Genomic DNA, 26113 nt, shown 5'->3' with positions numbered 1-26113 from the left:
CCTTTAGAATTCATTTTGATGTAATTTCTAATATACTAGATCCAAATACCCTCCCGGAAACAAATAGCGCTCTGAGAGAAAAAAGCGGCGCAAGAAAGTCTATTAACAGATGTAAGTTTTTTGTCAGCATTGCCGCAAACTCAAAAGAATATTTTATATCCATCCCTATCCTTATATTTCACAATAAGTCTCACCCGATTATTTTCTTGTTTCGGCCGTTTCGCCCGGAGTGTCGCTCCTATAACTCCTGTTACAACATCTCCTCCTGAACACTTTTCTTCCACTCTATTCTTAGAGACACATTTACAACTAGAAACAAAAACAATTTAAGAAGAGTTACCTATATATTTAGAGATTCCATACCTAAATGGAAACAGAAACTTCAGATGTACATTAAGCCAAGCCTTTGTTCTGAGTGGTCAATGCTTAGTCTAAGTAGTTTTAGGCTAAGGTCTGGGATGGTTTAGATTCACAATTGAACTACCACCTAAATAGCTGGACTGATTTTGATGATTTTTAAGATTCTCTAAGAACTCTCTAAGAAGTCCAAATTCTCTTCCGTATGTTAGTATCTCCTATCGTCTGGACCGACTTTTCAAATTTAAACGTGTGTACAGGACAACGTCTGTCGGGCCCACTTGTATTTTATATGTTTATACGGAACTCCTGGATCGGGGTCAACCGTAGTGGTATTTTACGATATACTTTTGCTAGAAATGGGCTTCAGATATCATACAGTAACAAATCATATTCTATTTAATATTTCTAAATAAAAACCACAGAAACGATTTACTGGACTCCTGTTTAAATGGTTCATCGACAATTTTTTTTAAATGCATGCACGATAATTTAAATTGGCCGAATAGAAAACACAATAAATTTAAGATCTATGATGTATACTGTATTTGACGCAATAAATAAATTTTGATTGAAGATGCGATATTAATACGAGGGCTGCACTAAAAGTATCGGGAATGGAATATTTCCACTGTTCCTGTCATATTAAAATCTTTTTAATTGAAAACTCCTTGGTTTTAAAAATCGAATACCATTTACTTATTTAAAAAAAGATTCTCGGCCTTGTCACAAGGTCTTGTCAAACTTGTTTAGTCGTTGAGAAAATGGAATTGATTCGAGAAAATTCTAGAGCGATGATTTATTATGACTTTCAAAGTGGTTTAACACAAAAACAGTGTGTTGACCGGATGATTTCTGCATTTGGCCATCTCCATCCAAAACGACAATTTATCGCTGGTTTTGCTGAATTTCAACGTGGACGTGTCAAGCTCAGTGATGATCCCCGTCAAGGTCGTCCAAAAACTGCAGTCACCAAAGAAAACGTTGATGCTGTGCGTAAGCTGATTGAGGAAGATCGACATGTGACATACCGCGAAATTCAGGCAACTTTAGACATTGGCATGAGTCAAATATAAATAATCTTGCATGAACAATTAGGTGTAAAAAAGTTGTTTTCCCGATGGATACCGCATTTGCTCTGTGAAGAGCAAAAAGCGGCTCGCGTTACTTGGTGCGTCAGAACTCTCGAAAGATTCCAAGCAGGATCCTCAAATGCTGTATACAACATAGTATTAGGCGACGAATCCTGGATATACGCGTACGAGCCCGAAACAAAAACCAGTCACGAGTTTGGGTGTTCGAAAATGAGTTAAAGCCAACAAAAATTGTTCGTTCACGGTGATGCAAAAAAAATGGTGGCCACGTTTGTCTCCAAAACCGGCCATGTTGCGACTATTCCTCTTGAGGGACGAAGAACGGTTAATGCAGAATGGTATGCTAGCATTTGTTTGCCACAACTTGTTTCTGAACTCCGTAAAGAGAACTGCAACCGCCGCATGATCCTCCATCACGACAATGCGAGTTCTCACACCGCGCACAGAACAAAAGAGTTTTTAGAGTAAGAAAACATAGAATTATTAGACCATCCGCCGTACAGGTCCGATCTAAGCCCTAATGATTTCTATACTTTCCCTAAAATAAAGAATAAATTGCGTGGTCAGAGATTTTCATCACCTGAAGAAGCTGTGGACGCCTACAAAACGGTTATTTTGGAGTCCCCAACTTCCCTGAAATTTTCAGTGCCGCCCTCGTATTTTATACCATTTACTGGGCTTACTCTGTGGCACGCCTTATTAGTACCTAGTCTCATTTTTCAATCTATCCTTAGGATAATTGGTATTTGAAATGTGTTTTGTAAGATTGTGATCGATAAGGGTATACTATATAGATATAGATATTTAGTAATAGAATGACATTGAAATGTAGATTCAGGATCGAATAACGAATAATATAAAATCTAGATTGTAAGTTATCTTAAATAGGGGATCAAATATTAAAAAGCGCCTGTATGTTTTCAGATGCAATACCATTCCTAGGCCGTGTCCGCACATAGTGAATGAAAGCGAAAGAAAGCTATGGAATAAAAGAGAAAAAAGTACATGGAGTGAGGCTAGTGAAAGCGGGAGGCCTTTATCCATATAGTAGCATATAGACAAACTGTGCATCAGAGGAGGAGATGCAGCAAGATAAAAGAGTTATACAGGGTGTCCCGTAATCAGTGGACCAACGGGATACCCGTGATAGGGGTGGTCATCATCTCTCGAAAACACCAAATTTTACTGTTCTAGGGCCAGTAGTTCAAAAGATATGATTTTTTAAGCATTATTTTGAAAATTCTACCCTTATCAACACAAAAGTTGAAAAAAAATATTTTTTATTTTTATTTTGCCCTGTTTCTTAACTTAAGGTGGCTGAGGAAACATGTGTCTTCACAATTAAATCCATTTTTGTGAATAAATATTGCCAAATTAAAAATTAAAAACCAAAACATGCGCAAATATCAAATAACTAAATTTGCAACGTGATGTTTGAAGCAAGCTAGTGCAAAAAAAATGTATGACAGCCTTGCGGACCATTATTTAAAAAACATCTGCAGTTCATACTGATTCCAAAAAGGTATAACAATATTACATTTTACAAAAAAAATAACTTAATAACCAATTTTAGACTCCAATTGCGAGAAACATTTAAGCGCTATCTATTCTGAGAATTATTTTGTTATCGAGAGAGAGATAACACAATATGCTATCTCTTTCTCGCTCAGGTACCTTTTTCGTTTACGGGGTCCTATTGGCCGACGCCTATGATCCCCACACCCTAATTTTTCAAATTATTCTTAGTTTCATCAGAGACTTGCTCATAGCTCGTAGCTGCACACGTGTTTTTTACTTCGCTACCATTACGACTCTTTTTTTTGGTGACTGACGCTTGAATTGGACCTTGTTTGTCTTTGTGATTTGGATACTGTTTGCCCGGATTTTATAAAATGCCTAATACCTATACTCCTCGTGAATATGCTGAGATGTATTTTATTTACGGTCTGTGTAATGCAAACGCTCGGCAAGCAGCCCGTACGTATCGTGAGCGCTATCCTAATCGCGACCGCTATCCGGATCATCGAATTTTTCTCCGTGTAAATAACGCGTATTTAGAAGGCAGAATTCCCGGAGCTGCAAACAACGTGGGAAGACCTAGAAGAGTCGATGAACTTCAAATACTGGCCGAAGTGACAGAAGAACCTTCTACGAGTGTTCGTCGTATTTCAAGACGTACTGGTATAGCAAAAACAACAGTACATCGCATTTTAAAAAGAAACAGTTTATACCCTTATCATATTCAACGAGTGCAGGCACTATTACCTGCTGATTATCAACGGAGGATAGATTTTTGTGCAGAGATGCTTCGCCGATGCCGACAAGATCCACTATTTTTCAATTCAATATTATGGAGCGATGAATCGTGTTTTAAAAGAGTTGGAGTGTTTAACATTCATAATTTACATGAATGGGCTGTTGTGAATCCACGTATTGTACGAGAAGATAGATTCCAGCACCAGTTTGGAGTCAATTTGTGGGCAGGAATCTTAGATGGTAAACTTATTGGTCCATTTGAGCTCCCACCGAGGCTTAATGGTGCTCGGTACTTGCAATTTTTAAGAAATGACTTAAGTAATTTATTAGCAAATGTACCACAGGAGGTATGTGAGAGGATGTGGTTACAGCATGATGGCGCACCCGCTCATTATTGCAGACAAGTGAGGGAATATTTAAACGAGTCTTACCCAAGTAGGTGGATTGGACGAGGAGGTACAATCCCATGGCCAGCTCGATCACCTGATCTTAATCCATTGGATTATTTTTTATGGGGATATTTTAAAGAATCCGTATATGAAACCGTTAACGATAACGAAAGACAGCTAAGACAAAAACTGAATGTGGTGAGTGAAAAAGTCAAAAATAATGAAAGGGCGTTAAAAAGTTTAAAAAGAAATTTTATAAGAAGATGCCGGCTATGCCTTAGAGTAAGAGGAAGACATTTCGAACATTTATTATAAGAAATAAATAAAAAAATTCTAACTATTTACTTTTGTTTTATTGTAAATTCCGCCAAGAAATTGCTATCTAATGTTGATTTAAAATAATTATTGTCTTTTATTGTTTCACAATAATGATTAATTATACCTTTTTGGAATCAGTATGAACTGCAGATGTTTTTTAAATAATGGTCCGCAAGGCTGTCATACATTTTTTTTGCACTAGCTTGCTTCAAACATCACGTTGCAAATTTAGTTATTTGATATTTGCGCATGTTTTGGTTTTTAATTTTTAATTTGGCAATATTTATTCACAAAAATGGATTTAATTGTGAAGACACATGTTTCCTCAGCCACCTTAAGTTAAGAAACAGGGCAAAATAAAAATAAAAAATATTTTTTTCAACTTTTGTGTTGATAAGGGTAGAATTTTCAAAATAATGCTTAAAAAATCATATCTTTTGAACTACTGGCCCTAGAACAGTAAAATTTGGTGTTTTCGATAGATGATGACCACCCCTATCACGGGTATCCCGTTGGTCCACTGATTACGGGACACCCTGTATAGAATATTCAGTTACTGCAACCGATTTAATTAAGAAGCAGTCAATAACTCTATAGTATTTTGAATATTAAACCTCTAGCTCACGCACCAAAATTGGTCATGTGTCGGGTCGTCTATACGCTAGATCCTATTTGATCCCTCCAATTCTAAGTCTTTGCCTTGATCTGCCCTTCACTCGTCTTCCTCTTTTCTACGTGGACAAGGATAAAGTACTTTCCACTAAGCACACGTAATCCCTCAATAGTATTTTCTCAATAATATAGGTAAGCTTACGTACACATCTTTCTCCGGCTTGTGTTGCCGTTCAGGGTTATTTTCGCACGATTCAATGGTAGTATTTCTACAAACTGCTTCACGAACTTCTTGTAAGCGCCGCCTTTCTTCGGCAACTTTACGGTCCAAGTCAGCTACTGTTGGAATCAAATAAAATCTTCAGAGATATGCCAATCAACTGTTTATTTTATTTATTCATTCATTAAGGTCGAATAATGACAGAATTGAGTAAAGAACCTACGGTATGTCACCCATAACCTCCTAGCGAACAAGTTCCTATTATTTAATTAAATATGTTAAAATTAAATTGCTTACTAGCCTAAGATTATATTGTTATTAAAATGATAAAATCTAAGTTTTATCATAAAAAAATTGCAGAAATAAAGATAAGAAATAGTCGGATACATTTTCAAGTCTTAATAACGTCAACAAATATTTATATGTCAACAGTCGAATAGAGAGGTGCATAATTTGAAAAAGTTGCAAGGCAACAAATTTGTTTTAAATCTATCGAACCTGTTCATTTCGCTACTGTTACACTATGCTCACTTGTGACAGCAGATTCAAATTCAAATATTTTTATTCAAAATAGGATGTGAAATCAATGATATTATAGTATTAAAAGAGGTAGATATGTCACTAGCGCGCCGAAAATAAATCCCCTAAATTGAGTCAATTGGTTCCTTTGGTCGTAGTCACTCTCTCGATACACACGCGTTTGTTGTTGACAGAATTGCTTATTGACTTAATTTGATATAGGTACAACATTAAAATGCCGTCTTGTGTTATGGGAAGATGCACTAATTACGAAAGTAAAAAAAATCATAGAATTACATACCACAGTTAAGAAATCATGAATTATAACATTTTATTTGATTTCATTATTTATCTAACAAAATAAATATGTTGCCATGACAACACCGATCGCTGCCAAGCCGATCATAGATTAACGTACAGAAATGACAAAATATTTGCGGGATGATCGAGGTAGAATATTTTAAGAACTGATGTAAAAAAGTCACTGTTGCAGTGAATGTAATAATTTTTAATAAACAAGTGCGTATATAAGTAGCTGAACTATTAAACTACTAAAACAAGTTTTAGGGTAGGTAGCGGATGTAGAGTGTTATTTGTTTACGTAGGAGTTTTTTCAGTATATCCCTTGCTAACTGCAGAAGAATCAATGGATCATTTTCTTCTCCTCCCATTACCTTATTGTAATAAACCCTCAACAAAAAGACATTCATAAATATTATAAGATACAAAAAATAATAATTGTAATCTTAAAACTTTTTGGGAGCAGTTGTTAGTAAAATTGTTAAAATGGGACCCTTTCGGTTTTGTTTTGGTGTCTGTATGTTTTTTTATTATTTTATATATAAATAATTAATATCATCAATGTGGCTATATATTATAACCAATATTATTTTTTTTTATAAAATCAATGACACATTATCTACCTAATTTCAATGCAGTTACTACTTTATAGCTTTTACTACATGAACTCATGACTTAATTGTAATTTAGGTATAAATCACTTTTTGAAAGTGGGAGAGTCATGCTACCGTCTTTTGACGTCAGCACAATCGGGCCAGACTCGTCCGGGTTACTTACCACACTCGCACAGAATACCGGCGTGAAGTAGCGGCCTAGTGCCGCTATGTCCCCCCCGCGCGTGAACGGAGGCGGACGTGTACGTTTGTGATATTGAATAATAGTACTAATTACTTAAATAATTAGTATAAATTGTTGTTATTCCATTGAAATGGAGACAAAATGTGGTGGTTGTAGTGCCGGGATATTTGATATAGCTTATATGAAGTGTTCTCAAGAAACATGTAAAAAGTTATACCATGTGCAGTGTTTAGCAATGACATCGGAATCATTTACGATGCTTACTGAGGAAGCTAAGAACCAGTGGGTATGTCCTGAATGTATGTGTAGTAACCCGAAATGTAATAACTCAGAAACTCCAGTCCGGGTTCAGAATTTGAATCAAACATTTACTCTAAATAATAATTTTGTAAACGTTAACACGATGCGTGGCAACCGAATGAAATCAAAAGATATACCTAACGATAATATACCAATCCTTAATTTCAACGACAGTCCTTATTTAACCGAGTTACGAAGATTTTAGGGCAGAAATGAAGTTCTGTATGGGGGCCCAAACAGAATCAAACAAGCAGCTTCAAGAACGGCTAAGTAGAACTGAACTAGAGTTAAAGGAATTACGAAACAGTATGCACATTATTCAACAAAAAGCAGACAGAGCGAGCACGTTGGAAGACGAAATTAAAGAACTTAAACTTAAAAACTCACGCACGAAGCATGATTAAAAGAATTTGAGAATCAAGAACAAAAATCTAAATCAAGTATTAATAAACAATCGATGTCGTTTGCAAAGGTTGCAGCACAAAATCAAATGAAGGTGGATGCAAAACCAAAAGTTTGGCCATAAAAAATGCGGTTTCAACAAATATTGATTTATTTCCGAATACCAGTAGTAAGAATAAATCACTGATGGAACTCGATAAAAGTATTGTTGTTGAAGAGCGGGGAGCTAACAACAGTAACAGACAAATTGTCACTGACGCAAATGAGAACTAATGACATAATAGAGGATAATGTATGGACAGAAGTTCGTTCGAGAAGAAGTAGGTATCCAAATAAGGAGATAAAAAAAGGAGGAATGACAAATTCAACATTGAAGGAACAGAGAGGAAAAGTATTTACATGTGTGGCGTCTGAAAAAAGAAACCACAATTGAAAACTTAGAATCATATATTAAAAAAGTATGTGGTGGAGAAACATTAATTAAGGTTGAGAAAATAAGACATAAAACTGAAAAAGACTATGCTTCATTCATAATAGGAGTACCAGAAAGTTTGTATGGAAAATTATGTGAACCAGAAATTTGGCCTGTTAATGTCGAATTTTCTGAATGGGTGTGGTTTCGTCGATCAGATGAAAAATCTAAAACAAAGAAAGCAGGCCAAATCGGTTGAGATTTATTATCAAAACGTACGAGGTCTCCGCACAAAATTAAAAGAATTTTTTGCGGGGTTGGCTTCCGCAAATTCAGATTTATTTGCAATCACGGAAACGGGATGCAACAAATCTATTTATGATGCAGAAGTAATTCCGCCTGGTTACACTATTATAAGGTGTGACCGAGCAGATGGACGTAAGCAAGGCGGCGCGTTTCTCGTCGCCACACCGCACTTCGAACTGCGGCGAGTACACTGCGACATCAACATTGACGCTCATTCCTTTGAACTAGCTTGTGCGAGTGTCTATAGGCGCGAGAGATTCTTGTTTTTGTTATGTATAGTTTACATACCGCCTAGCACTAGTGATACGGAATATATGCTACTGTTTAGGAATACTGTAAAATTATTATTGAGGAATACTGTAAAAAATTTAGTGAAGTAGTTGTTGTAGGAGATTTTAATTTATATTTGTGTTCTACGTCCATAAATAATTATTTTGAATATTTTCAAACTTATTGCGAGTCCTTCAGAGCAAAAAGTAGGGAATTGTAATTTCAGATATCTGGACTTAGTTTTAAGTTCGCTTTCGACGGGGACGGTGACCGTTAGCGCGGCGGCGGCACCGCTTGTGCCGGTGGACGCGCACCACCCGCCTCTCAAGATTGCGTTGACCTTGACCTCGCATCGGCAAACCGACGTGTGTCCACCCGATGCAAGCGTACGTACACCACTAGCCCAGCCAACTAGTTGGAATTTCTATGAGGCTGATTTACCATCATTGTATTCGGCTATTTCGGCGGTAGACTGGTCTGTATTGTACGATTTAGAGTTGGAGGAAAGCTTGAACTGTTTCTATGACATTCTTACATCTATCACCGATGACTGCGTTCCAAAAAAAAAGCGAAGTCCGGTAACCTCGAGGTACATTTACCCCGAATGGTACACGGTTGAAATAATTTGCAACATAGAACTAAAAGCAAAGCTTCACCGGCGGTACAAGGCGAGTAAGTCTCGGTATGATTACGAAGCGTTCGCTCAGTGTAGGGCGAGTGTTAAAGCCATGATAGATTTCACCCACCGGCACTATAAGCGTCGCGTTCAGAACCAGCTACTTAAGGATCCGATGTCGTTCTGGAACTACGGAAAATCAAACAAAATAGTAGGGGTCCGCTAAAAATTTTGAAGAGTGGGGTGTTATTGACCGACGAGCAATGCGCTGTAGAATTTGGCAAGTATTTCCATTCAGTCTATAGTTCACAGCAAGCCGAATTGAATGTTAGCGCAGCGGTAGCGGCAGCGGGTGGAGTGAACGGAGCGGCGCGGGTGCACATAGACCACTTGACCTTAGACGAGGTAAGACAGGCACTTAAAAAACTTAAGCCGAAGAAGTCTGCGGGACCGGATGGTATACCACCTTATATATTTAAAGACTGCCGGTCTGCCCTAGCCGAGCCGTTACTTCATATTTACAGTCAGTGTCTGAAGGCAGCTGTGTTTCCCGAGAAGTGGAAAGTGACCCGAGTCGTCCCAGTGCCGAAAGGTAAAGGTGAAACACAGGTGGAGGGGTACAGGCCAATAGCAGTGTTGTCAACTGCAGCGAAAATATTAGAATCGGCCATTCATAGTAGTATTTATACTCAAGTTAGTGCTCACCTATCAGAGTCTCAACATGGATTTAGGCCTTCGAGAAGCACTACCAGCAACCTTCTCGGCTATATGTCTCATATAGTTCCAGCCGTGGACGGTGGAGGACAGGCTGACGTAGCATACTTTGATTTTCGAAAAGCCTTTGATTTAGTCGATAACGATGTATTGCTCAAAAAGTTAGCATCAGTCGGGTTCACGCCACATTTACTAACCTTTTTTGCGAGCTATATGAGAGATAGGCAGCAATATGTGGAATATAAAGGCCGAAAGTCCGAACCATATTTCACACGGTCAGGTGTCAGTCAGGGCAGCAACCTAGGGCCCTTGCAGTTTATTCTAATGATCAACGATCTACCGCAGGTGGTCCAGGATGCTAAATGTTTGTTATTTGCGGACGACCTCAAGCTCTCTTTGGCTGTGAATGGCGAAAATGACTGTGTGAAGCTGCAACAAGATATAGACAGAGTGGTGAAATGGAGCCAGGACAATCTATTACAGTTTAATAGCTCAAAATGTACTGTCATCACTTTTTCTAAATTACGGGTCCCTATTTGTTATAATTATAATATGGAGGGGATACCAATGTCGAGAGTTTCAGATGTCAGAGATTTAGGAGTCAGGTTAAACACTGAGCTTTCGTTTCCTGATCATATTATACATTGTTGTAAGAAAGCTTACAGAAATTTGGGTTTCTTGCTTCGTACCGTTAGTGGTTTCACTAACATAAGCGCTATTACAGCATTATACAACGCGTTGGTAAGGAGTCAACTGGAAAGTAACGCAGTCATCTGGGCTCCACATGAGACTAAATATAGTCTTATGTTGGAGCGGGTACAAAACAAATTTATTAGATTTTTATACATGAGGCTTTATGGGGTTTACCCATTTTACCCATTAATGTACCCTACACTATTTGTTTTGGGTATGGTCGGATACAATGAAATCAGGTCTAGAGGGGAATTAGCGCTTGTTCTTTATATTTTTAAAATAATAAGAGGCAAGATATTTAATGCGGACGTATTAGGGCAGGTGAATTTGCGAGTGCCGGATCGGTACGTGTGGCGGAGGCATAGGCCGTCACTGCTGGCGTTGCCGCGCGGGCGCACCAATTTGGTCAACAAGGCGCCGCTGGTACGCGCGCTTAACACACTTAACGTCGTGGTCGAACGGATCGACCTGTTTTGTTGCACTCTGAGTGAACTCACAAGGATTGCAATGTGGGCTATATGTTATGATAGCAATAAATAATAATTATAAGATTAGGTTTCTTAAGTTAAGGTTATCTATATATTGTAAGATTAAGTGTATATCTATATTTTTATATTTTAATTATTGCTCATTTTAAATGTTACATTATTTTTTAAGGTGAATGTTACACTAGCGCATTAGGAATATTCCTGTAATGCTAGACGTAAGGGTTGTAAATAAATAAATAAATGTTTCGCAAAGGTTAGTGTCGAGGACCGGAGGCCATTCTCCCTCCCCTACCCTTCCCCCCAACAAAAAATATGAGAGCGGTATCAAAAGATATATTACCCCAGGAGGGTACCGGCTCCTGTAGAGCCGGAGAATCCCTCCCCGAGCATTCGCGCTCGGGCTGCCCCTCGTATTCTGGGGAGGGCACAGTACCGCGCATGACCAAGGACAAACGAGGCAGTAACACCACGGCACCCCGCTCCACGCTTAATGTGGATTTTGTAACATCAGGGGAATTCACTCCAACTTAAACGCCGTCCACCACCACCTTGAGACGGCGCAGCCGGTCTTGTGTTTCCTTACGGAGACGCAGATATCTCGACCTAGCGGTACGTCATGTTTATCGTACCCCGGGTACAAAATTGAGCACAATTTTATGCCTCATGCCGGGGTATGTGTGTACGGCAATTTTGAGGGAAGGGACCTGTCTACTCTTTGGCTCCGCGTAGATTTAGTGGACCGCGTCCGCATCTATGCGTGTGTCTACAGGTCCCATAGTGGTAACGCAGAAACCGATCACCTCATGGGCTGCGTTCAAACGGCAATTGACGACATGCTTGCACAGATCCCCTCCGCAGAAATCGTGCTCTTAGGTGATTTCAACGGGCACAATGCCGAATGGCTTGGATCACGTACCACAGACTACGCAGGGCGATCTGTGCATAATTTTGCATTGGCGTATGGTCTGTCCCAATTGGTTCAGTCGCCAACGCGGCTCCCGGATGTGGATAGCCACATGCCGTCCTTATTAGATCTTCTGCTGACTACACATCCCGATGGTTACCAGGGGCCCCATTCACGTAATTTTACATGAGCGATATCGCAGCGACTTCTGTCGTTCACCTACGGTTCGTATTCACGTGATTTAAATCGCACGTTCGAGAAACGATCCTATCCAAAAATCGCTAAATCGTATTCACGTCAGCTAGACGGACTTCAATCGTTATGTCAGTGGTATTCTGCTATCTTTTTACAATCGGTTACCAACGATTTAATGTCAAATCGAACGTCTGAGAAGTCGCTGAACTGAAGTTAGTAATTTGCAGTTGTTGGCTGTTGAAAGTTTTTTCATAAACATGAATATCAGCTTGTCTTGGCTACTTTTGGATCTTTCTGAAAGGGAAGACCGGCGAAGAGAACGTCGACGCCGAAATAATATAAGAATCAACAAATATTTTGCTTTCGAAATGACAGATACGGAGTTCGTGAAAACATTTCGCTTTACCAAGGATTTAGTCCTTGGTCTTATGGAAGACCTCGTTCCTCTGATTCCATGAGAGCGTAATACTATACTTAAGTTTCCTATTTAGGTTGGTAGTTACCAAGAAAGATCTTAGTAGGTACCTACCTACTTATCTGACTAGATATTTACTATATTTAAGACTTTAATTAAATAAATTATAAAATCATGTGCTTTTTTACATTATAGGTATTAATAGCACTAGCATTTTATGCTACAGGATCTTACCAAACCATTGTTAGGTCAGAGTAATTTCAACTCAGTAGGTATATCAACCTACAGTGCGACAGGTGCCTAAGCACTCAATGATGTTGAGTTATTCAAAAAATAATATTTATTTTCCTCTTACTCAGGATGGAAGAAATAGAATAAAGAGAAGGTATTTATTTACCTTTACCTAAGTTATTGGACTAATTAAATACCTACTTAATTATTTATGAAATATTGTAGGTACTTATTACAGCTTTTATGAAAAAACTAAAACAGCTCAGTAAGTAATTCAAGCTGACGCACGGTTACAATCTTCTTCAAGCTCATTTTGTTTAATTGAACAAAACGAGACGAGAAAGAGTTACCTACACTTGGGCGAAAATTCAGATTGACTTGGATGTACGGCGGTTTTTTTTTACAACCATTTTTGGGTACGACTTTTCATTTTCAGCCTATTAATTTCTGTATAAAAATAATTATACCTTACCTTTTTACTAATCTACGGCTTTAAATATTGTTAGGTTGAGTACTAGTAACTGAGCAAGAGACTCTGATATCATAATAAACATATTTAAAAGAATAAGGTGGAAAATAAAGGAATAGTAGAATTAAACTGGCAATGTCCTATCGCAAGTCGTCGATAAGTCGCTGAGTTTCAGTCCTATTGAGTTGTCATCCTATCGAATCAGTACGTGAATACCAATTTTGGACCAAGTTTCAATAGAACGACTTCTGAACTACAACGATTTTTGGATCGTTAGAATATACGTGAATCGGCCTACAGGTCTTTGTCGACGCCCCTCTCGGAACGTCTGACCATTACCTGGTCAGGAGTGTACTGCCCATCCGACGCCAACGTCGCAGACCACCAGCGACCCGCCGCGTTTGGCACTACAAGTTAGCAGATTGGGATAGGTTGCGTTGCTTTTTTGCATCCTACCCTTGGGTCAAGGTTTGTTTCCCTTCGGGTGATCCTAGTGCCTGCGCCGTTGCAGTAGCCGATGTGATACTGCAGGGCATGGATATTTTTATACCAAGCTCTGCAGTACCGATCGGTGGCAGATCACAGCCCTGGTTCGATGCGTCAGTTAAAGCAGCATCTGACTGCAAAAAACAGGTGTATCGAACTTGGGTTGCGGCGCTGGGCACAAAGGATCCGAGCTGCAAAGTTCTTAAGAGGAAATATAACCGTGCCTCCAGATTTCTTAAGCGGCAAATCGCCCGTGCGAATTCAAAGCACGTCGTCAAAATCGGCGAGCAGCTTTCCAGTTACCCGACCGGAACACGCAAGTTCTAGTCGTTGTCGAAAGCTGCTCTCGGTAACTTCAACCAGCCGTCCATGCCGACGTTGCACATGAGGAATGACACCCTGGCCCATACGGCAAAAGAGAAAGCCGATCTCCTGTGCGCTCTTTTCGCCTCCAACCATCCCGCGGTGTCAGAGCTCTATGCCTGAAGTACAGTTCAGACAGAAAACTGTTAGGCGAGCTCTGTTATCGTTGGACGTCAGGATTCGAGCGGGCCGGATGGCGTTTCTCCAATCGTGCTTAGAACGTGTGCCCCTGAGTTGACGCCGGTGCTAACGCGTTTATTTCGGCACTCTTATTCCAAAGGCGTAGTCCCTGACTCATGGAAGTCAGCCCTTGTCCATCCGATCCAAAAAAAGGAGACAGTTCTGATCCGGCAAACTACAGGCCTATTGCTATAACCTCCCTGCTCTCCAAAATCATGGAGAGCATAATTAGCCGCCAGCTCTTGGTATACCTAGAGGGTCACCAGTTAATCAACGACCGACAATACGGCTTTCGCCATGGTCAGTCGGCAGGTGATCTTCTGGTTTACCTAACGCATAGATGGGCGGCGAGGCTAGGCTATTGATAGCAAGGGGGAAGGCCTGGCAGTTAGCCTGGATGTAGCGAAGGCCTTTGATCGTGTATGGCACAAGGCGCTCCTCTCAAAACTTCCATCATTTGGGCTTCCCGAGAGCTAATGCAAGTGGACCTCCAACTTCCTCACTGGGCGCAGCATACAAGTCGTAATCGACGGTTTTTGCTCGAATCCCAAGCCCGTGAACGCTGGAGTGCCCCAAGGCTGTGTGCTATCTCCCACGCTGTTTCTTCTGCATATCAATGATATGTTGGACACCTCCAACATACATTGCTATGCAGACGACAGCACTGGTGATGCCGTATACACGGGCCATGCAGGTCTCTCTCGGGAAAACGTCGACCAGTGCCGGGAGAAACTTGTGTCTTCTATCGAGTCCTCTCTCGAGAAGGTCGCGGAATGGGGTAAATTGAACCATGTCCAATTTAACCCCCAGAAGACTCAAGTTTGCGCGTTTACCACTAAAAAAGCTCCATATTTTGTCGTATCACCGCTCTTCGATAACACTTCCCGTAAAGCCTCGCCTAGTATCGGAATACTGGGTCTCTAAATCTCGAGCGATTGCCAATTCCGTGGCCATCTGGAGGGCAAAGCCAAATTGGCTTCGAAGAAGCTGGGCGTCATCAATAGAGCACGGCAATACTTCAAGCCGGCCCATATTCTAGCGCTCTACAAAGCGCAGGTCCGGCCACACATGGAGTATTGCTGTCATCTCTGGTCTGGCGCACCCTAGATCCATTTGACCGCGTGCAACGCAGAGAAGCTCGAATTGTCGGGGACCCAGTGCTCTGTGAACGGCTGGATCACTTGGCGTTGCGTAGAGACGTCGCTTCATTGTGTGTCTTCTACCGCATTTATCACGGGGAGTGTTCCGAAGAGCTGTTCAACCTGATTCCTGCCGCCGAATTCCACCTTCGCACGACACGCCACAAATTAGGATATCATCCCCACCATCTGGATGTGTGGCGGTCCTCCACAGTGCGGTTTTCAAGGAGCTTTCTTCCACGTACTACAAAGCTGTGGAATGAGCTTCCTTGTGCGGTGTTTCCGGGACGATACGACATGGGTACCTTCAAAAAAAGCGCGTACACCTTCCTTAAAGGCCGGCAACGCACTTGTGATTCCTCTGGTGTTGCAAGAGAATGTGGGTGGCGGTGATCACTTAACACCAGGTGACCCGTACGCTCGTTTGTCCTCCTATTCCATAAAAAAGGCATAAATCACGGTGTACGGTAAAAAATCATATCTGATGAATTAACTGTATTTTCTCTATACAAATACGAAGCAATTAGCAAATTAGATTTATCTCTTTTTCGCTTGCGATTATTGCATTTACTATCCTTCTTTGACGTGTAATTATAATGCAGTGTGCTATTGCAATGTCAAATTATTCATGTGTGCGTTAGTGTATCATTTTCAAACACCGAATGTTGTCTACGTAACCTATCTATACTTTTAAATATCATTGTGTGAAATCACATATTGAAAGTCAAAGGAACTACCACCCATTCCAAAATGAATGCCTCAGCCCTGAGAAGAACGGGCGCAACAAACTCAGCGGCCTTTTTTCATCAAAAAATATGTTTACAAAGTAATATTGTACAATCAAACTTATTATTTAATAGCCTGAGGGCTATCGCTCCATTCCCAATCTGTGGTATCATTAAGAAAGTCATTTATGTTATAGTAATCTTTACCACACAAACGTTTTTTTAACAATTCTTTTGAATAACGTAATACTTTTGTTTTGAACATTTTCTGGGATCTTGTTGTAAAAGCATATAAATCGCCCCACAAAAGACTTGCTAACTCCAATTAGCCGAGTAGTAGGCATTATAAGCTTATGTCTGTTCCTGGTGTTAACATTGTGGTTATGACAGTTTCTAGCAAAGGTGTCATTATTTATTTAAATCAGCTTTACTCACGATTTATCGCTGCTGATACCGTCTAGTTTCGGACCATTCGGAGGTTCATCAAGGCGAATGTAGTGAGTTCGAGGCAACGTCCCATCTCGCACCGCGAGGGACTGGTCTGTATGTCGATGACCAACCAATCGTGAGCCGATTTAAATAAAAAAATTCAGGATGAATATTATAGCTAGAGGCTTGGCAGAGCGATGTTGCAAGTGAGCAATGATAAATACTTACTATGCTTTTGAGTGCGACGTTGCTTATTAAATAAGTCACTCTCTAATGAATCTATACGTTTTTGTAGGGCCTCCTCCTTACCTAGCATTGCTTTCCAAGTACGACATACCGTTAAATGGAGGAATGCTAGTTCTTGCGTGTCCAAAGCCTAAAATAAGATCAACTTTATATAATGATTATTCGTTAACGAATTCCTTTACGACGGTAAGCTTATTGGTGTTACTTACATCTATATTGGTTTCAATTATTTTGTTTACAATATATTTAGTATATGCCTGTTCTCCTAGCTTTCGTTGTTCAACATCAACCTGTTCAAATATATTTCGTATAGTATCAGACAAATTCAAATCAAGGCTACAAGTGCATGGTCCATGCGATCGACTCTTTGGACTTAAATTAAAGGATTCAATATTTGTTTTAGTCAAAATTCTGTCCATTCTGTGTCTGTGTTTTCTTTTTCTTGGCTCCGTTGAAGGCCGCTTGACTCCCACCTATTTACATAAGAAATCATATTGAAACGAAAACCATACATATAAATGATAAAGAAATATGTATTTGACAATTTTGTAATACCTCACTCAAATCGTTTGATTGTTGCTTTTCAAGTTTTACTTTCAGGAATTTGTTCTCTTTCTCAAGCATTTCTACCTTACGCATTCCTTCAATACTCATAGTTCTCAAGCTTTCAATTTCACTTTCACGTCGTTTTATAGCATCTTGTAAAGCTTCCTCATGTAAGTTTTGAATACTTACAACACCGTGATTATGTTGATTCATAATATTTTTAATATTATTATCGTATTGTGTCTTAATCATTTCTATTTTCTTTTTATAATGATTTTCAATGTCTTTAATAGCTTTAGCAAGTTCTTCAATTTTTTGCTCATTACTAATATTTGGATTTCGTCTGACAAGTAAGGCACGTTCTGCCGCATTCGAGTACTGAGTACTGTTAAATTCTTTTCTTGGATTAGATTTTTCAGTATCTAAATCTGGTTCAGTACTTGTGTACCCCAGGAAAGGACTAAGTCTATTATAGGATTTAGAATCGATATGTTCATTACTATAGTGATTTGATTGATGTATTTGATCGAAACTCTTACTATTTTTTAAATCATTATTACCATTAAAATTAGAAATCTTTATATCCTGTTTGATTGAATCTAGAATATATTCTAAAGCATAATTTGACGGTTTATTTAGTTTTTGATTTGAAATTTCTATATTTTTCGTGTAACTTACGTTTTCAGAAAAAATATTTTGTTTTTCATTTTTATTATTTGAGGAACCTGTAGTTAAAATTGTTTTTGTTATTGATTCCTTAGTTAGCACATCATTTCTGCTAATACTTAATGCAGTACTTAAAGTATTTTGAACGTAGCTTAAATCGTTACTTCTCGTATTTTGATCAGGTATTGAATTGTTTATGGATTTTTTAATTATTTCACTATTGTTTTGAGGTATTTTTAATAAATCTTTCATACCCCTATTGTTAAGATTAATACTACTTGAATTCGAAGATATCTCATTTTGTAAAAACTTTTTGTTTATTTTTGTATCAGAATTAGTCAAACGTTTTGGTAATCTAAATATGTCTAAAGACTTCACAGATATCTTGTCTAAAACAGATGATGGTATAGCTGTCGTTTCATCAGTGTCTACTCTCGGTAAAGTTACTTCAAGTTTGGGTTTGATAGTATTTTCTAAATGTCTATCACTTTCTTCGTTAATTTTTAACTTTTGTATATTAGAATTGTTATAATCTTTATATTCCATTCGCGGATTTGTCGTCAAGATTTCAACAACAACTTGAGATGAACCTTTCTTCTTATATTCAATGGGAGGATTATCGCTATCCTCGTAAATAAGAAATAACTCGTTAGTCTCAAATTGAACTGATTCGTTTTCATTAGATGCATAAGCATTGACAATTTTGTCGGTTTTATTGGTTTGTTCCGTTATTTCGCATTTCTTATATTCACCGGTAATAAACTCTCCATTTGATCCCATGTTGAAGCTTTTACTACTAAGTTCAGTATTTTCAGTTAATATTGATTGCGTGTTATAAATATCTATTATTTTATGATGGTTTTCAAATGTAAGGAACTCAATTTCCTTACATAATGAAACATTATTTTCAGAAAAGTTTTCTATATTATCATAGTCTTCTATAGTCCTTGAATTTTTACTGCAGCTTGGACTAGATATTGAGTGCAATTCTAGTTTACCTAAGCTGAGTTGTTTCGACTTGTAATCTAGGTATCTACTTTTAATGTAATTAATATTATCTTCTGTTACATTTCCCGCTGAAATAACATTACCGTTATAATTATTTGTATCGTAATAATATGGTTCTTGCACCATTTCTATTTCATTATCATCTGTCTGGCATGTGGCATCAGTAAAATTTATAAAAACAATTGTTTGCATTTCCGCGTCCAAACTCGGTTTGTTTTGTATTTCAGTTAGATATATTTGCAATTGATTAATTTCATTTTGTTTTTCATTTAAGATCCTTTTAATGTCAGATATAACTTCATCATTATTCGAATTGTTTTCTGATGACTTATTTAATTTTTCTTGCAGCTCGTTTAGTTTGGATAATGAGTCCTTGTAAAGTATCTGAAGATTTTCAATTTCATTTTCTAATTTGCCAATGTAATTTTGTGTCGATTCATTAATTCTTTCAAACATAAGTTTTTGGTTCAATAATTTGCCATTCAAGTCTTCTATTATTTCGAGATCTTTATTTATTTGATCTTTCAATTTTATTTCAAGTGTGGCAAGTTGCTGTTCCATTGTAATCTTTTCTTTTAAGGCTTCTTCTTTCTCAAGAGTTATTTTTTCTTTTTCTTTTTCAGCAATCTTTTTGGCTTCATCAGCTTTGCTTAGCAGTACTTGCGATGAATTTTGAACTTTCATTAGAGTATTTTCAAGTGAAGAGGACTTTAAATTTCTTGATTCTATGCATTTTCTTATTCTGCTAAGTGATAATAAAATTTCATCTATTGAACATGAATCTGAGTTTAAATAGCTATCACCAAAGCATGTTAATTCTAATTGCTCGATGTTTTCTATTAAAGATTCTCTCTCATTTCGTAATTGAGATATTTGTGCTGCATATTTTTCTTTTTCTCGTGACGTTACATCAGTGTTTATAATTGTATTGGAAAGTTGACTTTCTAATTGAGTATTATCACTTTTCAGCCTTGTTATCTCCATTCTCATATTATGAGTTGCTTTTGAATCTGTAAATACATACAAATTACAAATTATGTCAACACTTGTAACAGATTTTTTTTGTGTTTGCTTTCTGCCTTTACAGTGAAGCAATTCAGTTTTAAAAGTAAAATAAAATGGAGAATGACTAATATTTACGATGTGCTTCCAATCTTCTTAGCGATTCATCAATTTTTTTATGACTGTTATCTCTGATTTCTTCACTCGATTCAACTGCTGTAGCAATCATAAAGTTAAGGTTTCTCACTTCTTCTTCTAACTGATTGGCATAATTTTGAAGCGTGGCAATTTTACTATCCCTCACAGCGAGACTTTCTTTCAAATCTTGTATTATGTCGTCCTAAAAATGGCAATTTACTTTGACAATAAAAAGCGCAATAACGAAGGCAAAATAAATCAGTTTGCGTGCCAACCCAAACAGCGAATTCAACGTTGTATAAATTAAAGAGGAGCATTACAGTTATAGAAATATATTATAATAACTTGAAAATGTCATCGAACATACCGCTTCATCTAATTTGTCTTTTAAATCTCTAATATTTCTATGGCTTATCAGTTTTTCTTCTTTCATTGTTTTGATTTCATTTCTTATATTTTCCAATAAATCATTTGGTGGATTAATAATGCTTGCCTGTAATGTGTCGTGATTTGGTTAAAACTATCTTCATGGAAATATACGTTAGCTTCCGTAATAGCTATTAACTTTATGCAAAATATTAAGTACATTATAGAAAACAAGGGTTGCTTGTAAAATATAATATTTAAAGTAAAACATAAAAATGGCTATTTACCTGAGAACGAGTACGTACTAAAGAATTTTGTAGGTCTTCGCTGTGATCTAATAAATCCTTATTTTGAATGGTTAAAACTTTATTTTCTTCTTGGAGCCTATGAACTTGCTGTTGTTGCATCTGTAGAACTTTTTCTAAATTTTCTTTTTCATTTACAATCCCATCGTAGGCGCTTCGTATGTTATCTATATCTGTTTCTAGGTTTTTGTATTTATGAAGTTTCGTCTCTAAATCAGCATTCTCTTTCTTTGCTGCTATCAACATTGCTTGCATATTTGATATATCATTTTGCAAAGACATTTCAATTGTATGTAAGGAATTTATGTGATCAGAAATGTTATTATTCTCTCGAATCTTGTCCTCTAGGTCATTACGTAACTTGATAAGTTCACCTGATTTTATTGATAGTTCTTCCTTAAGAGACGTATTTTCATTTTCTAAGTTTTTGAATAACTTTTCATAATTTATGAGTTCTTGCTCTAACAACTTTTGCTTTTCTTTTCCCTCAAGATAAGTTTCATTTTCCTCTTTTAAATCATCTAAATCACGCCTTATTGTTTCCAGCAAGTTTTCGTTGTGTTTAACTTTATCCATTAGTTCGTTGCGTTCCTGTAAAACCTCCTGGTATTCTGATTTCAATTTGACAAAGTAGTTTCTTACATCTTCAGTTTCGTTAAGCTGTTTCATTAGCTCTTCGCTTTTCTTTTCCACCAAATTTTCGTTGTATTTAACTTTATCCATTAGTTCGTTGCGTTCCTGTAAAACCCCGTGGTATTCTGATTTCAATTTGACAAAGTCGTTTCTTACATCTTCAGTTTCGTTAAGCTGTTTCATTAGTTGTTCGCTTTTCTTTTTAGTTAATTCAAATTCAAAATTTTTGCTATTAGATTCACGCTCCAGTAGATCTTTTTCTTCTTTCAACTTATCGTAAGATTCTTTAAGCTTATTGTAGTTTACATTAAGACTTTCTAAGCTTTCAACTTTATTTTTCAGTATCAAACTATCATGTCTGGAAACTTCAAGTGATTCTTTGAATTGAATATTTTCATCCAATAAGGCGTGAAGATTTTGTATGCTGAGGTCATGCAATTTTTTTATTTCTTTTATTAACACTGAATCTGTATCATTGTCAATGCGCAAGAGATCTTTCTTACACTTTTCTATGGTATCATCAAAAGCTACAGATATATTAGAATTATTTATGTTAACGAAGCTTTTAATAGCTTCTAGTATTTCTTGACTTTCACGTTGAGCTTCTTTAAGTGATACGATTGCCATTTGATTCTCATTTGCTAAGTTCGACAAACTTTCGTTATATATAACTTGACTTGTTTTTATTTCTTTGTATAGTTCTGAATTTTCGATTTGTTTTTCTTCGATTTGATTCGTTAAATTACTGATTTCTTGAGATTTATTTTGAACAATATCCATTAAATTATTAAGAGCAGTATTTTTACTAACTAAATCATTTTCCAAATACTGATTTTGGTGTTGAAGATGCTGTACTTGATCTTGAAAATCATCCGAACATTTTTCTAAATAGTCATTTGCATGAACCATTTTTTCATACTTTTCTAAAAAAAAAAGGATATGCAAATTCATCATAATACTTTTATATTACTTCAACACTGAATTTTTTTACCTTTCCAATTTTCTATTTCCACTTTTAAGTCATTGATGAGCTCTAGCTTGTTCTGAAAATCGTCTTCAAGATAGCGTTTTTCCTCTTCATTGCACAGCAGAGCATCTTTGAGGTTCTTGATCTGTTCTTTCTGTGATTCGATTTCGTTGAGTAATTCCATTGAACGTGCTGTTTCATCGGACGTTATCTATAAAAATAAAAAAGTATGAAAAAATAAAAATATAGATTCGCAGTAATTATTATGGAAGTTGTTTTCTTACTGCATCATGTCCTTGTTCAAGAAATTGATCAATTTGATTGGATAATGTTTTAATTTGCTGCTCTTGACACATTATTTTACATTCTTGTTCTTTCACTTTACAGGTTAAATAATTGTTTTCTTTTTCAAACATTTTGTTAAGCTCCTGTATTTTTTTCTCTAAGGACACATTTTCATTATATAATTCATTATTATGTATGCTTTTAATTTTATTAATTTCTATTTCAGCCTTCAGTTTTGTTTCTAAATTTGTTGTTTCCTCGGTTAAGATGTAATATGACTCTTTTAAGTTGTCTAAGTCCGTTGAACGCTTGCGGTAATATTCTTTTTCACTCCATAATTGATTATATTCTTTTAACCGATTTTGCATGCATTCACATTCTTTTTCAAGTTCTGTATACTTCTGACAACGTAAAAATAAACAATCCTTTTCATGTTTTAAATTATCATAACAAAGCAATAAATCCTCAAAGTTTGCTTGTAATTTTTTCAATCTATTAACACTTTCAGCTTCAGTACTGTAACTATCAAAACCAAAACATTCTTGTGCTTGCTCAATATCACTTTGATCCTCAACACTTTCTTTACTCAGAATTTCTTTCATTTCTCGATTTTCTATTATGTCAGCAACCAAGTGAGCTCGTTTGTCATCAAGTTGTGTTCTTGTGGAATCAGCAGCTGTTAAAGCGAAGACTTGCTTTATTTCAGTGCGATAGCATGTGCAGTCCATTTTAGTAGGCGTAAGATCTTCCGTACAAGGAGCAACTAGTGCAAGTGAGAATTTTTCAAGAACCTTCATTTTGAAAAGTATTTTACCTTTAATGTCAATACCTCGAGTGTCTTTTCCAGCTGTCTGCAAAAAAGAGAAATATTAGCCTAGCGGAATTAGCACGAATTTATTAACAAATGTTATAAAAAATGTTGAATACCAGCAAGTCCAAATATTGTTTGTATTTTATATTTTGACAAAGGGTCCCGAAAATCTTTTCGAGTGCTGTGTAAATATGAGCATAAATACAATAAGGCTCACACACGTCGTTTTCCAATACCTTTAAAATATATTAAAGCAATAAGTGGGGCGAAGACGATATATATTGATATATATCGATATATAGTAGATATAGCATGTAAATTAAAGCCTAAAAAAGAAAACTTTCTATTTCTTACTGCGATTTTGTTATGCATTGCGCTAAGCTTGGCATCCTTATTGATTACTGTTTCTTGCAATTCTTCTAATCTTGGGTCACGAGCAGCTGCAGAGAGGACAATAATAGTTTATTAAATTTTTTAAGGCAGATGGCGTAAAAATTTTAATTTTATAATGCTACGGTCTAATTCAAGGAATGGTCTGCTATTTTTCTTTAAAATTACTTCGAATTACTAAATACTACAAAAAGTAATAAAAATTGAGACATTAATTTTGTTCTGAACTTAAATCTTGATAAATAATTGATAATCTACTTCCACTAGTGACTAAACACTAATTCAGGTTTGTAATCTATTGAAACAAATTAAAAAAGGCCTCAACTTACACGTGCTAACCTCACGAACACAGTCCAAGCTACCGTTTCCAACTTGATTGCTCTTCGATTCTTTTCCCATTGCATTTTTATATAGCCACTGTACAATTGAAATATAATTCTGTTTAAATAACAAATAGAGACTGATGGTTTGTGATATGTCCTACCCATTACAATCAAGTGCTGCTCTGGATCTTTGATCGAACTGAACTGACAATTCTGAGCATCATAGCAAATGCACTCGTCGCTTTAAGCCATTCTATGTTAAGTTTCATTATTCCAGTAATTTCACTTGCTACGGTGGCCTTCAACCCGAGATTATTTTTTTTAAATAGCAGAAAATGTTATTATAATGTTCATAATAAAGATTCACTTTCGCCGCTATCAGATACTTCCTTTGAATCGAAACTAATGGAAATTTTGTAATCAATATAAATACTACCAATCAATACAAATCAAAGCCTCTTTAAAAGTCAAACTAAACTAACAAGTCACTAATTGTTACGCTTAGCTTTTGAAACTCATCATCACTCGCTAAAACATGATCATAGGCCGGAATAATCACATACCGCGATGTGACCCCAAGCTCATCCGACGATAAGTCCCACACTCCTTCCAACACCTGATTGCTAGCAAGAACGGAATGCTAATTTTATATGAAAATATTTCTAAGCAAATATTCAAAATTTCCATACCTCATCACCTTTCGATTTTTCAGTCTGTAAGGGAGATGATTTGTTGAAATTATTTAATTGTTTTTATATAATTGAATACTACTATGTAAATGTTATAGTTACCTCATGATCTGTATGTCTCGAAGGCTGAAAAAATAAAACAATAACTAAATTTATCTTAGACGTCTCAATTTGTTTTTTGAAATTAAAATAACATACCACGTCTCCTCTTGATTGACCGGTCTGCAACAAATTCAAATATCAATATCACTACTGTTTACAAACCTTATCTATTTCATAATATAAAATTGTACCTCAAATGCCTCTGAATCAATACCCTGAAACATATTTATTATTGAAGGTTGATCTAAAATGAAATAAAATAAATTAACAGAAAAAATATTACCTCAGTGAACCCAGATAAATCTAAGTCCAAACACTGTAATAACAAAACGTAAAGGTGAGCTATCATCGTTAATTTGCATAAAAATGATAGAAAAAATGAAGACAGTACTTTACCAAATCATCAAGTTCTTTATTCGCAGCTTTAATCGCATCATGCTGAAATTTAATTCCGGTTATTGAATTTTATAAAGCAATTAGATATAGATCTTAAGCTCAAAGAATACATACGGCATTAGCAATTTCACATTTTTGTTCGGATGTTAATTCAAGTTGATCGTATGCGGCTAGCATTTGTTCAAACTCTTCAATTTGTCTTTTAAGACGACTGATTTCAGCATTCTTAGTTACCATCAATGTGTTTACTATAACATCAGTGGGAATGTACTTTGGACGACATGTTTCGTTGTTCCTCTTGATAACTTCAAAGAGATGCTCTGCTTTGTCAGAATTGAAGTGAGACCACGCCCTTGAATCTGTACACGAGGCATAAGCTTTCAGCTTACCCTCATTTCTTGGAGGTAAATCAAACAGATCATATTCATTAAACACTCTTTCTCTTTTTGTTATGAAAGACATAGTCTAACAAATATTCTTAATAACTTTACAAAAAGCAAATCTATAATTTCTTCTATATCTCATCCTCGCTCATTTTTAAATGATAAGGTCATTCGAAATCAATCTTATTAATTATTTACTAATAGTAAAATGTAAATATACAAAAAGTAAATTTTTATGAATTGTCATCCAAAATCAA

The 26113-nt window shown here is 36.6% G+C and overlaps 1 protein-coding gene across 4 annotated transcripts in view; it reads right to left on the bottom strand.

Annotated features, from left to right (window-relative positions):
* Window positions 1-26034, bottom strand: part of LOC126979868 (putative leucine-rich repeat-containing protein DDB_G0290503) — a 27046-nt gene extending 1012 nt beyond the window's left edge. The window contains exons 1-20 of one of the 4 annotated variants that reach the window (XM_050829412.1): window positions 25588-26014; window positions 25474-25515; window positions 25361-25393; window positions 25269-25292; window positions 25174-25197; window positions 25078-25131; window positions 24976-24999; window positions 24293-24380; window positions 23928-24013; window positions 23690-23809; window positions 22762-23613; window positions 22502-22688; window positions 20860-22433; window positions 20574-20699; window positions 20207-20408; window positions 17402-20076; window positions 17056-17319; window positions 16829-16976; window positions 5233-5365; window positions 195-309 (exon numbers count right to left, since the gene is read on the bottom strand). In XM_050829412.1, the coding sequence (XP_050685369.1) occupies window positions 195-309; window positions 5233-5365; window positions 16829-16976; window positions 17056-17319; window positions 17402-20076; window positions 20207-20408; window positions 20574-20699; window positions 20860-22433; window positions 22502-22688; window positions 22762-23613; window positions 23690-23809; window positions 23928-24013; window positions 24293-24380; window positions 24976-24999; window positions 25078-25131; window positions 25174-25197; window positions 25269-25292; window positions 25361-25393; window positions 25474-25515; window positions 25588-25935 (7119 nt within the window). In that variant the 5' untranslated portion in view covers window positions 25936-26014. The other 3 variants (XM_050829413.1, XM_050829414.1, XM_050829415.1) reach the window with 3 other exon arrangements.
* Window positions 26035-26113: the final 79 nt, after the last annotated feature.

This window comes from Leptidea sinapis, chromosome 4, assembly GCF_905404315.1.
Source record: "Leptidea sinapis chromosome 4, ilLepSina1.1, whole genome shotgun sequence".
NCBI classification, from domain to species: domain Eukaryota; kingdom Metazoa; phylum Arthropoda; class Insecta; order Lepidoptera; family Pieridae; genus Leptidea; species Leptidea sinapis.
The sequence above is the reverse complement of the archived record's forward strand: the minus strand, read 5'-3'. Positions and strand labels throughout refer to the sequence as shown.